The sequence below is a fragment of the Seriola dumerili genome, unplaced genomic scaffold (assembly GCF_002260705.1).
Source record: "Seriola dumerili isolate Sdu_G_001 unplaced genomic scaffold, Sdu_1.0 BDQW01000025.1, whole genome shotgun sequence".
NCBI lineage: Eukaryota > Metazoa > Chordata > Actinopteri > Carangiformes > Carangidae > Seriola > Seriola dumerili.
The window spans coordinates 3268041-3286153 of NW_019174280.1; the positions used below are offsets into that span (position 1 = coordinate 3268041).

The 18113-nt window shown below is 39.5% G+C and overlaps 1 protein-coding gene across 1 annotated transcript in view; it reads left to right on the plus strand.

The window, feature by feature from the left end:
- Positions 1 to 18113, plus strand: part of igf2r (insulin like growth factor 2 receptor) — a 46397-nt gene that overhangs the window by 6785 nt on the left and 21499 nt on the right. Inside the window, exons 3-16 of the mRNA XM_022764933.1 lie at positions 5127 to 5245; positions 8341 to 8439; positions 9257 to 9389; positions 10111 to 10222; positions 10505 to 10613; positions 10788 to 10947; positions 12298 to 12487; positions 13174 to 13277; positions 13993 to 14157; positions 14950 to 15093; positions 15505 to 15660; positions 15808 to 15945; positions 17273 to 17420; positions 17850 to 18018. Of these exons, the coding sequence (XP_022620654.1) occupies positions 5127 to 5245; positions 8341 to 8439; positions 9257 to 9389; positions 10111 to 10222; positions 10505 to 10613; positions 10788 to 10947; positions 12298 to 12487; positions 13174 to 13277; positions 13993 to 14157; positions 14950 to 15093; positions 15505 to 15660; positions 15808 to 15945; positions 17273 to 17420; positions 17850 to 18018 (1946 nt within the window). The remainder of the gene's footprint in view (positions 1 to 5126; positions 5246 to 8340; positions 8440 to 9256; positions 9390 to 10110; positions 10223 to 10504; positions 10614 to 10787; positions 10948 to 12297; positions 12488 to 13173; positions 13278 to 13992; positions 14158 to 14949; positions 15094 to 15504; positions 15661 to 15807; positions 15946 to 17272; positions 17421 to 17849; positions 18019 to 18113) is intronic.

The window sequence follows — 18113 nt, forward strand, 5'->3', positions numbered from 1 at the left end:
ATTTGTTCTTATTTATATCACTAACTAGTTATTGTTTTACTGGATGTCCCTTACATTTGGTTTTTAATCTAAATCTGTCCTTTCACAGTGGTCACAAGCTGTGCTTTTGTTATGGAAATGGTGTTTTTATAAGCACTCAGGCTGCAGCTAACGATTTATTTTCTCGATTGATCAATTCATTGTTTTATCTATAAAATGTCAGAAAATAGGGAAAATGGTTGATATGAATTCCTTCGGTCCAGAGCGATGTCTTCAAATGTCTAGTTTAGTTCAACCAATATCCAAACTCTAAAGATATTCAATGTAATGTGATTAAAAGAAGGTGGAGCCAGTTAATGTTTTGCATCTTGTCTTGTCACTAAACAATTAATATATCACATGCATTTTATATTTAATTTTACCGGAAGGTGACTTCAATTTAGACTCAGGCTCACCGACACTATTTTGGAGCTGTTTTCCACTTTCAGTTACGTCACTGTCTTTGATTTTTGTCCGTGAGCTCACTAAAGAGTTGCTTCCACGCCTCACAACAACAACAACTTGTCCTGCAGTGTGAGGCCGTGACCTTCCCCTGGTGACAAATTGGTGTTTGGTTGCTCTCAGCCAGGCGGTGTCATCTGACTCACATTTCTGACTGCGACAAAGAGCTGTGTCGCCCGCTGAAGGCTCTGGACTGAATACTGCCGACTCATGTTGTCAGTAGGAGACATGTCCAGCTTTTTTTTTTTTTTTTATGGTTTTGTCATTAGATTTGAGTTATTTCCGAGAGTGAAGATCACTGATGGAAAGTGAAAGAAGCAAGAGATGGCAAACAAAGAGAGGTGTGGTCTGATGAGTTGGAGTTTAATAAGACTTGCTGACTTATCACATGACCCAGGAACACATCATGGAGCATAAAAGCTCACAAAGACAAACAGACACAAATCTCTCTCTCTCTCTCTCTCTGTCTCTGTCTCTGTCTCTCTCTCTCTCTCTCTCTCTCTCTCTCTCTCTCTCTGTCTCTCTCTCTCTGTCTCTCTCTCTCTCTCGCTCTCTCTCTCTCGCTCTCTCTCTCTCCCTCCTCACACTTTGACATTCATGTCTCTTCTGTTTCCTCAAATCAAGATCTTTGGAGAAAAGAAACTTTAGAATTGAATTGATTGGTTAATTGAAATTTGTCTTTGGCTTCTCCCAACACACCATTAAATACATACAACATACAATAGTGCAAATGAGCAGGTAGCAGCAGATTATATAAATATAGGTTATATAAATACCAGAAAGCAAATCTTATAAAATATCAAGTGTTCCCTGAAGTAGTCATTTTGTGTTCAATGCCTGTACGGCATAGGGAATGAAAGACTTCTTGTAAATGTTGGGGCCCTCATTCAACAGCCAAAGAGGAGCAGTTCAAACTCTGAGTGTAGTGGGTGTGCGGTATCTGCAACTACGTTAACAGCAGGTTCATGCATTCATGTAATATACAGTGGATTGCATGTGCTCCCATATTGTCATAAAAAATATTGATATTAGGCCACAACTACCAGTTATTTTGTATAATTTATTAGTTTTCTGATTACCTTTTAGATTAATCATTGATTAAATATCCCAAGGTGATATCTACAAATTGCTTTTTTTGTGTGACCATCAGTTCAAAAGAGATAATCCCAAAGATAATCAATGTACTATCACATAACAAAAAAGGGAAAACATCATCATGAATCTTCTTCTCATGGCTTCAGCTATTCAGCCCACGACTTCACTGTTATGGTTCACTCTCACAGTGTCGTTTTCAGCAGCAGCTCTCAGTGAAGGAACTCTAAAAACCCACTGAGCCCCACCTGCTCAGCATCAAACAGTGGGCAGACGCAGCCAGAGACCAGCTGGTGAAGAAAGTGGAGCATTTAGCATCTAAAGAGCCAGATTTTTCCCTCGGGAGTTGGCAGAGACCCAAAGCTGAGCTACAAGAAGAGTGAATGTTGGACTCGGATTCACCAGCTGGACTGAAACACAGACTCCAGATAAATGATGATGCTGCTCTGTAAATGCTGGATGAGCAAATCAGCAACTGTTTGCCAACAAAATCACCATATCAGCTCAAAAAGTAATGATACCTGTGTGTCAGTGTTGTGTTCACAACTTGTGTCTAAAGAGTCAGTTAATGCAGATTTGAATGTATGTTAGTGGTACTTTTATTTAAGCAAAGTTTTTTTTTGTTTCTCAAAGATCTTTTTATTAGATTTTCAACAAATGGACAGAATGCATCTTCGTATAGTATACAATGGGTGCATAAGTGTAGCATAACATTAGCAAAATATACAATTTATAAGATGTAACATATATATGTCAACTCTACAGCACATGTCCATATTAAAAGAAGCAGAACAGGCAACCTTAACCCCTTCAACCCTTGCAGCCCAAGCCCATTAAACAGCTATATAGCATTTATATACCATATGAAAAGGTATTTCTCCTCTGGAGTTTTACAGGGAGGAGCTGGAAGTCGGCTTTTACATTTAGAGGAGGAAGAAAGAGGAAATAAATCAATAACAAAGGAGGGGTTTAGAAATGGATAAACCTCTATAATCTGTATTACTGACAAAAGTCATCTCAATGACAAATATGTATAAATAAAAAAAGATAAAATAAAAAAGGGGAAAATCAATCCTTAATTTGAGTGAAGATTTTGAAAGTACTCTAGGAAAGGTCCCCCTATCTTAAGGAACTTTTTGTTTGACTTATAGACTGAATAGTGGATCTTTTCAAGGCTTAGACAGGACATAATGTCCCCCAGCCACTGAGCATGGGTGGGCAGGGTCTAAGCAAAGTTTTGGATAAGTTTAAATGCATGTTAGTGGTCCTTTTATTTAAGCAAAGTTCTGAACACAGGATCTGAATAAATCTTCCATATTTGGTTTACAGTTATAAATGAAGAAAAACAAACAAAAAAACAACAATTAATTCTTATATTTGAGTAATAATCAGTCTTCATTTTTGCAGATAATCAGTTAATCATGTAATCTTTTCAGCTCTAAAATGTCCAGAGACATTTCAGCAGGCTGCGTGATCTGCTTCTTCGCTCCCTGTCTGTGTACGCAGTGTCTTCATAATAGCTGTGCTAATATTACTGCACCTATAGTTGAAGCAGCGCAACAGGCTGGAACATGAGCTGTGCTTCACATGAACAGTGTTCAGATACAAACAGCCCAGCCAGCAGCAGTTGTGTATTTGGTGTTAGTAGGTCACTGTGTTGTTGAGTAACATTCCTTTATGGTCGCCTTGTGATAGGAGACCTGCCATATCAGAGGGAGCAGAGGGCACACACTCACAATAACACGTCCAGAGTTTCCCTGAAACTGCCTGTGTAAAAGGTTTACAGAAGAAATAGGAACTGTTATGTTCATATCTGTGTAGTATTTGAAATTTAAAAGAGAGACTAAAATGCAAACAAAACAAAAATATAAGGACCAGAATAAGGTCACCTATTAAACACAGACAGATACATAAATACAGTTTATTACAAAGGGATGAAAGTGCCATTGCCTTTCATAAAAGAAGTCTTTATGTAGTGAACTGAAGCCATCATTTGATTAAGAGCCATAAAGATCTTCAGGAAGTAGATATCACTTTGCTCCAGAGACAGATTAGATTAGATGTCCCAGTAAAGTTGGATTTCTGCTCAGGATTTATCATAAAAATTTGACTTTTCCGCTCAGAATCTCTCCAGGTCACAGAAGTGAACTGAATGTCACAGAAATCTACCAGTAACTTTACCTGCTCGTGGACCTGGGATGACTTGAAAAGCACCTGGTCTGTTACTACAAATAAATCCTGTCTTTAAACTAAGACTAAGAAACAATTTTACCACAAATTAAACCAAAAATGATCCAATTGACCAGTTAATAGGTGACTGCACAACTCCACGTATCATAGGCAAAATATAGAAATGAGTAAATCTTTATTTGTCAAATATATGTGTATATGTATATAGATAGTTTTACTTGCCTTTAATATACAGGAGGCGTTATGTTTTCAGGTTGTCCGTCCATCCATCAATCTGTCCATCAAGGACGCCTTGAGGGAGTTTCTTCAGATTTGACACAAACTTTCACTTGGACTCAGCGATGACGCATGAACTGATTAGAACTTGATGGTCAAAGGTCAACGTCACTGTGACCTCACAAAACGCGTCTTTGATCATAACTCAAGAATTCATACTTTAATTATGATAAAATACACTTAATACCTTTTTATTTAATTCCTTCAAAGTCTTCACTTTATTATGCGAGTCTGGACAGATGAGGATGGAAACTGCAACTTGTCTGGTTGTTGGTGGCAAATAACTGCAAGGCAGTAACTGTAGTTTATCTTCCTTATCCTACAACTGTCACTGTTACGTATTACCTCACCACACATAAAGCATTTTTATACATTTGATTTGGGTTGAAAATCTGCAAACACTTCAGTAAGCAAAGCTGAGGATCTAATGGCAGTTTGTTTTGTTTCCTGTTTATTGCACGAGCAAACATTTTTTCGGCTTCATTTGACAACAGCCTCACAGACATGAGTTACTCTCACAGTGTCTCATCTGGCCGACCTACTGCGAGTTTATTTAACTGCCTGAGTCTTAAATCAAGTCGGAGGCTTCACGCAGGATGTTTTCCCACTGCTGTCTGTGTCTGATGATGATGATGATGATGAATGAAGACTGTGCTGACTGCAGGGTCAGGATATTATGGTGCAGAGGTTTATCTTGTGTGTTTGTGCGTTTACAGGGCAGTGGGTCAGTAGAGGTTGAGCTATTATTCTGCCAGACTGTCTGCTTCAGCAACAAACAGGGGCATCCAGTCTGAGAGTGAGAGCCTGGCTGTGTTTGTGTTGGATTGTCTGACAGACCTTCACTATATTTATTTATATGTCTTACATTTTTGATGCGTCATTTATCAGATATACTTTTTTACAGGCACCGAGATCTCTACATCTTTATTAAATTCAACATTTGTGTAATGAGTTCTAATCGTTACTGCCCACAGTCACAAAACATAAACATGAGTGAAGTTGTACGTGTCTACGAGAGAAGCTAAAGGCCTTGAAAAGGTGTTAACTGTGTCTAACTGACTCTGTGTTTCTCTGTCTTGGATGTACAGGTGAGCTGTCCCTGCAGAGGCTCTCTGGCACAGTGCTGGATTACAACAGCACAGAAAAATGTCCAGAAAGCAACAACAGCATACAATCCAGCATCAGCTTCCAGTGTGGGAAGACCATGGTAAGACTCACAAACAACACATGAAATATTTACAGTTTAATAGTACTGTTGGTTAATTTTTTTAAGTGAAAAGAGGTAAATACAACCTCTGCAGCAAACATCATGTTTACCCACAGAAAGCTTCAGCTTGTGTTTCTTGAAGTGGTTCATGGTGGGTTTTTTTCTGCTCTGGAGCTTCTTTTCACTTTCACTTTCTTGACTGACTGCAGAACATCTACATTCAGAATGGGCTGATATTTAGTACAATCCATTCTTCTGGCTGCCACTCAACCCTGAAGCAGAATATATCCACCCCCGTGCTTAACAGCTGGCAAGTTGGTTTCCAGTACAAACTGAGATCGACTGAACCTGGCCTGGTCAGAAACCTGGTTTAGGTATAAATGGCCTAGTAATCAGGTTTCATCAACAGAAATCCATTGTATATGCAGTTTATTGCATATCGTAGCTGACACTTTGAACATGTTAGTAAGGTTCAAAGTAATAAACTGTACTTGAACATGTAGTTCTACCATGAATATGCACTTCAGCTGTTGTGAAATACGGAGGAAACGTTGTGCTCTGCTGGTTTTAGTCGGCGCTTTATATTCAGCACAGTATGACTCGCCAAAACATTAGACAGCAGACACCAGGCTGATGTGATGGAGCTGAAACAGAAATTAAACCCTGACAAATATTTTTGAGTTTTCATTTGACTCAAATTTCAATAAACTGAAGTTTTAGTAATTTTTCTCTTTTCTCTCTAAACTGGTGTTTATTGAATTCTGGCTGCTGTCAGCTACAATGAAAGGAAGTGAATCTTTGAGTGGAAACAATGTAGGACAATGACGGTCACCTGCTCATCTGAGTCAAAAGTCAGTGTGACTATGGTGTGACGATGCGGCTGAGCGGTGGGTTGGCATTGATGTGTCATTTCCTGTTGAATTTTATTTTCCAACAGAAGATGATCTGCACTAGATTTTCAGTTTACAAAGTCTGATGTGGGGAAATGAAAGTGGCTTTTATGAGACTTCTCAAAATCTCATCTAATGCTGACAAGAAGAAGTGAGGAGTCAAGTGCAGATGATCTGTGAAAAATAATGAGTCTGAGCAGGAACGTGCCACTGGTACAGACCGGACATTTAATGTTTCTTTTTTTGTTTAGTCACTTTCCACATTTATAGACATGATTTATATTTTGCTATAAATATTTTGAGGAGTCTTTAACAACCAGAGAGAGACTGGTGAAGAGGAAAAACAAATAAATGTCACTTAAACAAATTAAAAGCTTGTATTCAGAACCTCTACATCAGATTGACCTTATCAGTTTAATGCAGTATCTGTAATATATTTGTCTTTTTCTCAATGCAACCCTTAGATTTGCTGCTAGACAATCAGAACTACATGGTAATGATTTACATGCTGTATATTGCGATTATAAATAACTGACAGTGGGCTTCAAATGTCAGAGACCACTTTACCATGGAAGTCTGGTCTCAAACATTTGGATGCTACTCTATATAATGTATATTAACTTGATTTAATCATAAACCGTAACAAACAGTAACAAATTATGCGATATAAACCTCCAATAGTCTGTTTTTAGGAGAACTTATAAAAGAATATTTGGCCAGAAATGAATCTATTAATTGTTTTTTGATGAATCTGTTAAAGGTGCCATCGTTTGTTAGACCCCCAGGACCACACATATTGTTTGTGGTCCTTGAGGTCTAACAAACGATATTTCCTCGTTTGCTTGCAGTGTTCTTCGTCTTTGTTGGTGCTTTAAAACCAAATGAGGGAAACAGTGTGAAACCAGAGCACAAGAAAAACAATACAGGGAACATTGCTCCATGGTGATACGAGGGTCAAACACTCCACAGGGAACCATTTAATATATAACACTGTCATCATTTTAGTCTTGTCAGGGATAAATGAAATTCATAGTTCTTTAAATAATAGTTTTTCTATTCCTTCATAATGTAAATCAGTGGTTGACTTCAGCAAACGTTCTCACGTTCCAGAAATGACTAAACTGGGTTAGTAAAAAAAACAATGTGTCTTGTGAGACACCAAAAGAGACAGAAGTTGGCCTGTGGTAGAAAAAGTTGCTGATCTGACTGAATGTAGATGAAGAGTGGGAATTAAAAAGACTCTTTTCTGAGCACTTGCTCTTGAGAAGCCCTTGAGCAAGCACTGAACCCACGTCTGCTCCAGCAGCAGCAGCAGCAGCAGCAGCAGACTAAGGTCAAGCTGGGCAGCGCTCAGCTGTAAATGTTACTGTAAAGTAAAATATTTATAGAAATGTTGACTTTGCCTGGTGTCAACAAGACCAGAAAAACATCATCAATGTCAGATCTCAGAGCTCAGATGATGAGCTCTCTGCGCTCCTCTGCCCACTCTCCATCCCCAGATCTCTCAGATCTTCAGATCAGCTGCTCCTGGCCGTCCCTTGGTTGAGGCTGAGCACAAAGGGTGATTGGGCTTTTGCGGTAGCTGCCCCAAAACTTTGGAACAGTTTACCTCTTTTAATTAAGTGTTCCCCTATGGGGACATTTTTAAGTCTAATCTTAAAACCCACATGTTTTCTCTGGCTTTCGAGTGTCCATAAGGATTTTATCTTTCACTTTTATCCCTTGTGTTTTTAATTCAAACTGTTCCATGTCTGTCTCAGACCATGAGATAGTTAACGCATCACATTTGAGCTGTTTCTATGTTGCGTGTTTCTTGTTGTTTTTCATTGTACAGCACTTTGGTCAACTCTGGTTGTTTTAAATGTGCTTTATAAATAAACTTGATTTGATTTGATCCAAGACGCCTCACAGGCTTCCTGAGACCAGCTTCAGGCAAATTAACATCTCTGAGTTCCCCTGAATATTCACATGCAGCAGATACAGTATGTTAAAAGTGGATATAAACACTCAGCGTTTTACTTTATAACTGAAACACTGGCACATTTCTGTTTGTGAAGTGATTTATATCCTGTATAAAATGTTTAGTGTCTTTGTTCCTCTCTGCAGAACAGAGCTGTGAAGGGCACAGCATGATAATGCTTCTATTCAACCTTATCAACATGAAACTATCTGTCTGACTCATTTTGCTGTGTTTGTGTGCCACAGGGGACCCCGGAGTTTGTCGCTGTTTCTCAGTGTGTGCATTACTTTGAGTGGAGGACCTACACCGCCTGTAAGAAAGATAAATTCAAGCCACACAAAGAGGTATGTGGTGGAGAATCTGATTTTAGAGGATGACTCAGTTACCAGAGGGTTTCTGTGTGTAAGAATGAAACTGTTGGTGTATCTGGGAAGGTTTTGGTGTGGTATGTGCAAGACAATGAGCCGAGGAGTTGTTAAAGTGGCAACAAAAAGCTTTCCTCCCACTCCTGTGAGGATGTACAGAGTTTAAGTCATGTGTTTTGTTTATCAGTGTAGAGGACAGGTCACATGTCGTCACATTGATCGAGTTAATGTGAGCTTAGCATGGAAGAAGTGAAAGAATGTGTGAAATGAATTCATGTATGAGCTGTTGTGTGAAATAGATTAAAGATTTTTGTTGGTCAGATGAAAATCAATTTATGAGCATTTTTATTTTTATAAATTTGTGTATTAATAGACTGGGATTTGTTTTTAAAAATTTTTGTGCTTCCATGAAATAGCTGATTTAATGAATAGAAAAAAAACACGATATATCTCCTATAACAGGAAAATGCTGGTGCCTAAATCAATTTGGAGCTTGTGAAGTTCTCTGAATTGAAGTATTGAAATCACTTAGTTGTAGCCCTACCAGTTACTACATTAAGTGAGAATTTACACATAAATCAGGAGCAAATCAACCTGCAAAGAACCATGTTGTGTGTATGCAAACGTCCCAACATGTAGAACATTTGAACAGCCACACTAAGGAGGAGTTTTCTTTACTGCTTAAACATATAATTTCTACCATAATTCTCCATTTTCTGTGTATGAGTGTAAGATCGAGTGATTCTGACAGAAATATGTCAGTGTTGCAGTATGAACCTACTTCCTGTGTGTCCAGGTGCCCTGCTACGCGTTTGACTCGGACGGCAAAAAGCACGACCTGAACCCTCTGATCAAACTGAGCGATGGATATCTGGTGGACGACGGTGACGACAGCATCGACTTCTACATCAACATCTGCCGCAGTCTCAGTGAGCACCTGAGGGAGGGAGGGTGGATGGATGGATAAATGACTTAGTAAATGGATGTCTGATTGCATTCAACATTTATCAGTATGAGAGTTGTGGGTATGTGTGGGTGTTTTTTTTTATTTAACTGGGAAACGGTTGAATTTGATTCCAACAAGAGGCTTCAACTAAAAGTCGTCATCTTCAGTGGCAAGTTGGACAATAGAGACACCACAGAAGAAGAAAAGAAAATGAAGTGTCAAAGTGCACAGCCAGCTGAAATTGAATTGTCTTTTTGTACATCACTCTCTACCTCCTGTTGTTCAGAAACTAAGTGGGTTTGGCCCCATTTTAGCCACTAATTGATCACCCATGACTAATTTTAGAGTTGTGCAGAATTTCTGCCAGATCAGCTGTTGTTTAACCTGCAGTTTGAGGCACATCACGCAGTCTGATTAATCACCTGAATCATCAATAATATGACTGGTGGACGGTCACCTGGATCTCTGGCATGTCAGACATTTTGGTCGACTGTTTTTCAGATTGAACAGTTCCACAGTTCCACATGGCTGCTGTCAAAACATCCATTATAATCTGTAATCAGCTTGTTTTAATAGTGGAGTAGAATTTTACATGTTAAGTTTGTGTGTGTTCAGTGTTATACACTGTGCGCTACCACCCTCCAAGCTGATTTCCTTGTATAAACAAACATTGTCGTCTTGTTTGTCATCTCCTCCTCTTTCAGACCATCCAGACAAATCCTGTCCAGAGGGCTCTGCAGCTTGTCTGGTCACCAGTGACGGCTCCTACAACATGGGCTACCCCACCAAAGCGCTGGAGCTGGTGGACAGCGACAGGTACCTCCTTAAATGAATGTTAACTGCTGTCTGCAAACAGCCCGTAGAAATCTGTGGGACAGCTAGAGCTTTGATTTAAGAACGTTTTCTTAAAAAGGTTCCATGACTGTCAGAGCGTCCACGATTTCTGTTTGGTGATTTGTTTAAGAGACTGTGTTTTCATTAGGGCTTGTGTCAAACATCCATGTCTTAAATGTCTGTGTAGTAACTTTTTATAAACAGAGGAATAAACTTTTAATAAATGAAAAGCTATGTTTCCTTCCTGTCTCCTCTCCTGTCTAGTCTGAGGTTACAGTATGAGCTGAGTGCTGATTCGTCTCCTCCAGCCATCTGTAAGGGTCACCATCCTGCCGTCACCATCACCTTCACCTGTCCATCAAGCAGACATTCGGTAGGTTATACACATTCATATAGATGAATATACACAGAAAACATTTATACATTTCATCACTTGCAAATACTTTGTTATATCTTCCTATTTTAACCTATGTTTCATGCTAAACTACTGAAATATGACTGAGGTCTCCTTTACTTTTACTAAAAGCGATCCTTGGTTCCATCACAGGGTAGCACTCCGAAGATGACAGCAGAGCTGAACTGTCGTTATGAGGTGGTGTGGGTGACTGAATACGCCTGTCACAGAGACTACCTGGAGAGTCACACCTGCAAACTGACCAGCGAGCAGCACGACATCTCCATAGACCTGACGCCTCTCACCATGAGCTGTAAGTATTTGTTCCTCTAAAGCCGGGACCTCCGCCCAATGTTTTCACCGTTGACCTGGTGACATTTCTCCTCGTAATGAGAAACCTGCTGTTCTCAAAGAATACAGTCAGACTGCAGAGCGGTGTGGGGGGAGAGGAGGGGGAAAGAGTTGAATGTGAGACACACGCTCTAACTTCATGTTTTTATACCATTATAAAACCCCACAGGGAAATGAGTAGCCAAACTACTGTCTCTTTGCAAACACATCCTCATTCCTCAAACTGTTTTTTACAAGGCTGGAACTACAAGAGCCAACTCCATTGGCAGAAAACACAGCGAGCCAAGTACTGGTACATTAACCCAACCTACATTTTTTTTTAAATAAAGTTCAAATATTGCTTCTCTATTATTATCCACACTGACACATTTAACCTCCAAGAATTATTGGCTCAAAGTGCTGCTTTTTTTATCCCAGTAAGAGGAAGTAACTTTATGAGTAAACTGTAGTGACCTTCCTGATTTTGTCAGCTCAGTTTTAGGAATAGGAATAGAAAAACTTACTGTCCATACACAACCTGTGTTTGACCTGATGGAGGCCACAGGTTAATGCTTAACTAGAAGTACTGTATCTCACTGTGTTGATGTAAGTGTATATGAATGTTTAAAGCCAGATACTGTTAGTTTCATATTGAGGGTCATTTTTGTCACAGATTTTGCCCATATCTGTTATGTTTAAAGGAAAAGGTCCACACATAGTCTTTTCATGTGATCTCTCTAAAGCTCACACATTATAGCTTGTTTTTACACTTTAGTTTTCTATACAGATTAAACAAATACATTTCAACACATTAATGTGTTTTAGAGAAGCTGGTATTATCATAATTATTGTTATTATTTTGTGCTAAGCTAAGCAAATCATTTTCTTAACTGTAGCATCATATTGTGACGAGCTTGCACAGAAGAAATACTATGAGGCAGTGAAGTCCTGTGCCCCAATACACCATGTGACTACAGGATATCCTCTTTATTCAGCATTGAAACTGAACACAGAGCAGAAACATATGCTGGAGACCGCTATTCACTACAGGAGTCTCGGTCATGGTGATCCATCGCTAGTTACAGCTGGACACCGTCTTGGCCACACAAACACTGAACAACTATCTCACACAACCGTAACAAAACATGAATGACACTGTAAAGTGTGTGTTCGCTTTATGGCTGAGAGTTACATGAAAAGACACGACAAGACAAAAGACTTGCAACAACTGTTCCAGTGTTCTAAAAGACATCCATGGACATGGTGATCATTAGTCATTGGAGAAATAAGTCAGACCGAACCCCCCGCTGTTATTTTGTGTTGTTGTGTGCAGCTACAGACCATCCATACTATGCACATTCTGAGTCCAGTGACGGGGCTGAAAGCTATGTCTACTACCTGAACGTGTGTGGACAGATCCACAACAATGAATGTGGAGACAACCCGTTCATATCGTCCTGCCAGGTGAAGAAGAACGGAGACGTGAAGAAGGTGGCGGGGAGACACGAGAACCAGACGTTACGGTAATCTTTGTGGCTGTGTTTGTGTGCGCGCATTGAAGTCAAGCCTTTGTTTGTGTTCACTCCTTGTCTGCACAGATACGCCCTGTGTCCCTGGTGATAATAATTAACAACAGTGGGAGCAGGAACTGTCACATGAGCATTTTCACATTAAAGGTTACATTGCATTTCTACTTTAAGTTCTCGGTTTTGCTGCTACAGGTTTGTTCTGTTATGACCAATAGCTTATGGTGGCTAATGTTAGCAAAGTTTAGCTAGATACTGCAGTGTTACTAATATTACTGAGTTGGTTCACTGGCTTTATGACTCTTGTAAATTTGTGCTACTGTTACACTGTGTTTTGATGATTTTATCACAACAGTAAAAGACATAAAACAGACTGTAACTCAACAAGAGACATTTTTCTTGTTTCCTGTTTGTGATCCAAACACTTTCACAGAGCTGATCATGAACTGCTCATAACTGAGATAAAATTGATAAAATACAGTTTCAGATATCCTCTTACTTAGTGAGCATTGAGGTGGAGTTTGATATATTTTTTCTCTATTATCAACAAATGGGTGTTTTCCCAGCAATAACCCATGTAACAGTTTCACATCATTAACACTTGGCCGCTGCTAAATCACTTAAGATTTGTTAAATCTCTTATCTTCCAACCCTGTTCCTCCCCGTGTTTTTCTCCTCTGCAGTTACTCAGATGGAGATTTGACTCTGATCTACCCAGACGGTGACAGATGCTCCACCGGCTTCCAGAGAATGACCATCATCAACTTTGAGTGCAACAAGAATGCATGTGAGATTCTCCTCCATCATGATTTTCAGTTGACACTTTTCTTAACAACACTGTGTTGAGGATTAAATTCTTTCCACTGGCGTCATCTGGTGGTGCTAATGAGAACCAGAGCATCGATGTCTGGCTCAGCTTCACTTCCAAGGTGCAAGGAGAAGAAAAATAGTCAGGAGGTCAAAAATCCACAAACATTTGTGCTATATTACAACTAAATATGAAATAGTTTGTCATACTACAAGTGTTGCTGGAATTTTGACCTCTTCAGGTGGCAGACAGCAACACAGGCTGGTATCATGCAATTTGCACATTTTGCAAAATATCTCAGACACCACTGATAAAATGAATCATGTCTCTGCAATAAATCTGAATTTCATCTCCTTGTTTTTGCATTTTCCAAATTAAACTCATTGAGCCAAAGGATCTTACATATACGGGTCATAATAAGAGACAATGTAAACGTAACGTCTGTAGTTTTCTTCTTGGGCAGAGTTTCCTGTATTAATGTGCAATATCCTGTATATGTCACCATTTTTAGCTTCTTGAGAAACCTCTCCTTCAGACTCAAGACTTTTAACTTTTCATGTGGTGACTCAATCATTCGTGGATTTTTACTATCACCTTGTGTAATTTCCAGACAGGTCAATGTCAGACAGGTGAATCATGTCATAACTTCGACCTTATTCATCCTGCTGTGGTTTGCCTTATATCTTACCTGCAGCCAACGGTGGCCGAGGGAATCCGGTGTTTGCGGGCGAGACGGACTGCACTTATTACTTTGATTGGGAGACGGCCTTCGCCTGTGTCAAGGAGAAGGAGGATCTGCTGTGTCGGGTCAGAGATGGAAACAAACACTACGACCTTTCACCTCTAACAAGATACCCCGGTGAGTTCAACAGCTCCGTTTATCACATCATCTGACTGCGAGCGTCAAGATCTCTTGCTAGTTATAGTCACTCCACATTTTATTTTAGCTGACTGATTTATTAACAGGGCTTTGAGATTAGAGGAAAATCACAAAATTAAAATCTGATCAAGGACATGTTTCTTTTTCTTTAACAAAGGGCTCTACACATCATAATAATCATACTCAATTGTAATAATTAAACCCTATTTAAACCAAATCCACCTAATATATACCTGATATAATGACCTTCGATAATGTATTTATTATAGTATATTGAAGATTGTAGGTATGTGTAAACTCTGTTCAACTGGGATTAAACAGTTGGGGGATTCAGTGTGACTTCCACTCACTGAGGATATCATTATGGCCAATGTCCATTGCCAGTAAATGTCTATAAACCCTCTTAAAATCATAGAAAAAATACAAAGAACTTACCAGGGTGTCATCTGGATACGTCCATGGGTAAATTGCAAACAGGAACTGCTAATAGCTCATTCTGCAGCTTTTAATGCTCCCAATTTGAGGTGAAAAAATGACCCACCTACATGAGAACTCCAGATGAGATAACTGACTGGAGCAGGTAATGTTAAAATCAACCCACCTGCCTTAGAGAAATAAATCCAGTCTGAACTGGGCTTCAGTAATATGAACATTTAAATATTACTTCTATTATTTAATTTCAACTCAGTGAGTTGCTTCCTGATGCTCATGTATTTGTTTGGACCACTGGGTCGAAAAATCCCCTTCCTCTGTGCGTCTGTGTTGCTTCAGGCTCAGATGTCAGTGGGAACTGGGAGGTGGTGGACGCCAACTCTCCAAAGCCGGATTCACGTTTCTACCTGAACGTCTGTCACAAAGTCGTCCAGACAGGAGGCGCCGCCGGCTGCCCGGTGAACGCCTCCATCTGTGCCATCGGTAAGAGTCTTCACAAGGATGGGGGTTCCTGTTTTTCTTTGTTTGTTTGTTTTAGCTTTTCCTTCTAATTATTGGAATATTTATTAATTTATTATTTGTAACAAAAAATACAATTGTACAGGTTAAACAGAATATTCAGTTTTTCAACATGTTCCTGTTTCTCACATTGAAAACCAAGTTCAACTAAAACATTTATTCCAGTTTATATATATATATATATATATATGTGTACATTTACAAATACATACATAAATACAATAAAATATAATTAAGGGTAAAGAAACTAAGGGGGAGGGTGTGGTAAATGAATTGAAAATATTAAAGAGTCACCACCTCTGCAATGGATGAGATAATTCTTTATTATAATGAACCTGACCAGTGTGGTTTGTTGATTTGTGTGTCTGTCTTCAGATAAGGATCGTGGGCCCATCAGCCTGGGCAGCTTCCTCTCATCTCCCCAGAAGACAAAAATAGGGAATGACATCAGACTGGTGTACACTGATGGAAGTTTTTGCCCCAATAAAAAGAAGAGGATCCAAACTATCCTGACCCTAAAGTGTAAACCAGGTAGGTTGAACAGAGACATGAGAAGTGGGTAAATAGGTTGAATAGATTTCTCTTTATAATGTTTTCAGACATTTGAATCTCTCTGTGTTCTGCTGCTCTTTCCTCCTCCTCCTCCTCCTCCTCCTCCTCCTTCTTGTTTCCTCGCAGGAGATCTCGAGAGTGCTCCTGTCCTTCGTACCGTTTCATCTGATGGATGTGTGTATGAGCTGGAGTGGTACACTGCTGCTGCCTGCGTCCTCTCGAAAACACAGGGAGACAACTGCAAAGTGGAGGACCCTCAGGCTGGTACGACACACACACACACACACACACACACACACACACACAAGTTTGATCAACATGGTTTTTAACTGATCAGTGTTTTCAAGAAAAACACAGCAGAGAAGAAAAAGACGCAACAAGGTTCATGGGGAATGTGTATTAGTGGTTAAGCACAAAACAAATCTCAGAGGGAGATATTTTTGTAGAGTTCAGTCCTGGTTTTGAATTCTGCTTGTTGTTTTCTGCAGCTGGTTTATCACTTTCTGACATCTTGAAAGAACCGAACAGTTATTTTCATCATCTATTAATCAGGCAGTCACCGTCTCAAATCACTGAGTAATTGTTTGAAAATAGTGTTGGAATGTTGGAAAATAGTGAAAAATGCCTGTCAGAATTTCACAAAGCACACAGTCTTCAGCAGTCTTGTGTAATCTGACCAACAGTAGAAAACCAAAATAAATATATAATTTACTATCATATAAAACAGAGAAAAGCAGCATATCCTCACATTTGTGAAGCTGGACCCAGGGGATGGTTTCCATTTCTGCTTGAAAAATGACTTAAACTATCAATTTATCATCAAAGTAATTGCAGGGTTGGAGGCGCTCTGCTTTGTCTGAATTAAAACGTGCATAAAGTTATTACGCTTTTATGAAAAATTCATTCTTCATGGAAAACAAGCAAAAGCACAAATCCACACAGTAACAGCCGCATAATGGGCCTCTCATTTTTAGCTCTGACCATTTCTTTTGCTGGGAAATTCATTTTCTCTCAGTAGATGAATTATCTAATCATTTCAGATCTACTTTCATCAACACTTTTGGCCACCAGCTTTCAACAGGACACATATACACATATTTGACTGTTAACCTCATATCATGCTCACACAGCGTTTCTGACAGTTGAAAAAAGCTCAGACCACAACTGGAAGTCGCCTGATGTTACATAGCCACAGTTTAAAAGCTCAAATCCAACTTGTCACGCTCTGCTCTCAGATTTTACATGTGAGGGATAAAAACCTACAGAATATAGCTTTTAAGGAAACCATACTGTTTGAAATCCATAATTCCTATTTTTTGTTTCAAACACATTTATTACACTTGCTATGAGGACTTTTCATCACTTGTCCAAGAGGCTTTCTCAACTCTACCACCTGCTGGGGAGTTCCAGGCATTTTCACCTCCATTGGTTTCACCTTTTATATCCCAGGAGAGTTGTTGAGCTCACATGTGAATCATTCAAGAGGTTACTTGAGCTGCCATCACCAGCAGACCAAACACTGAGGGGAGTTGACCTGCTCCTTTGACTCGACTTTAATCCTCCTCTGTGTCTAACCTGTGCTGCTCCACAGGGTTCTCTTTCAGCTTGTCATCTCTCACCAAACACGACGGCTTCTACAACCTGACCAGTGGAAACTACGACTACTTCATCAATGTTTGTGGCCCCGTCAAAGCTGCCGACTGTCCTGAGAAGTCCGGAGCGTGCCAGGTCGAAAAGAGGTAAAAAGGAGCCGTGGGCATAAAAGAGGACACACAAATGCACAGATTACTACAACTAAGCATAACCATATACTATGTGTGTGTGTGCATAGTTTTTATTTGATAATTAACAAAGTGCTGTAAACAGAAAAAAAACCTAAATCAAAGGAATATTTGGTGCGACCAACCTTTGTCTTTAAAACAGCAGCAGTTCTTCTCAGTACATTTGCTCACAGTTTTTCAAGGGACTTGGCAATTTGTTCAAAGCATCTCTGAAGATACAACCCAAATCTAATGTACACTTTAGAAAAGAAACAAAGGGAAATGTGATGTAAAATACATTTAAATTAGCTGTTAACTCACAGATAGTTCATTTAATTGTATTCCTCTCATGGATGTTATTGTGACTTGAGCCGTATTATATTTTTTCCGTCTGCGCTTCCTCTTCAGTTCCTGGAGTCTCGGGGAAGCAAACTCTCGCCTGTCTTACTACGACGGCCTGATCCAGCTCACCTACAGTAATGGCTCCCAGTACAACAACAAAGAACACACGCTCAGATCCACTCACATCTCCTTCCTCTGTGACCCAGAAGCTGGAGTTGGAAACCCAGAATTCCAGGTAAACTCCTCCCTTTCCTTTCCTCTTTCCTTTTATTGTTTCAACTGTGTCTCTGCATGTTCTGGATACTTTATGGTGTATTTGTTCCCATTTTT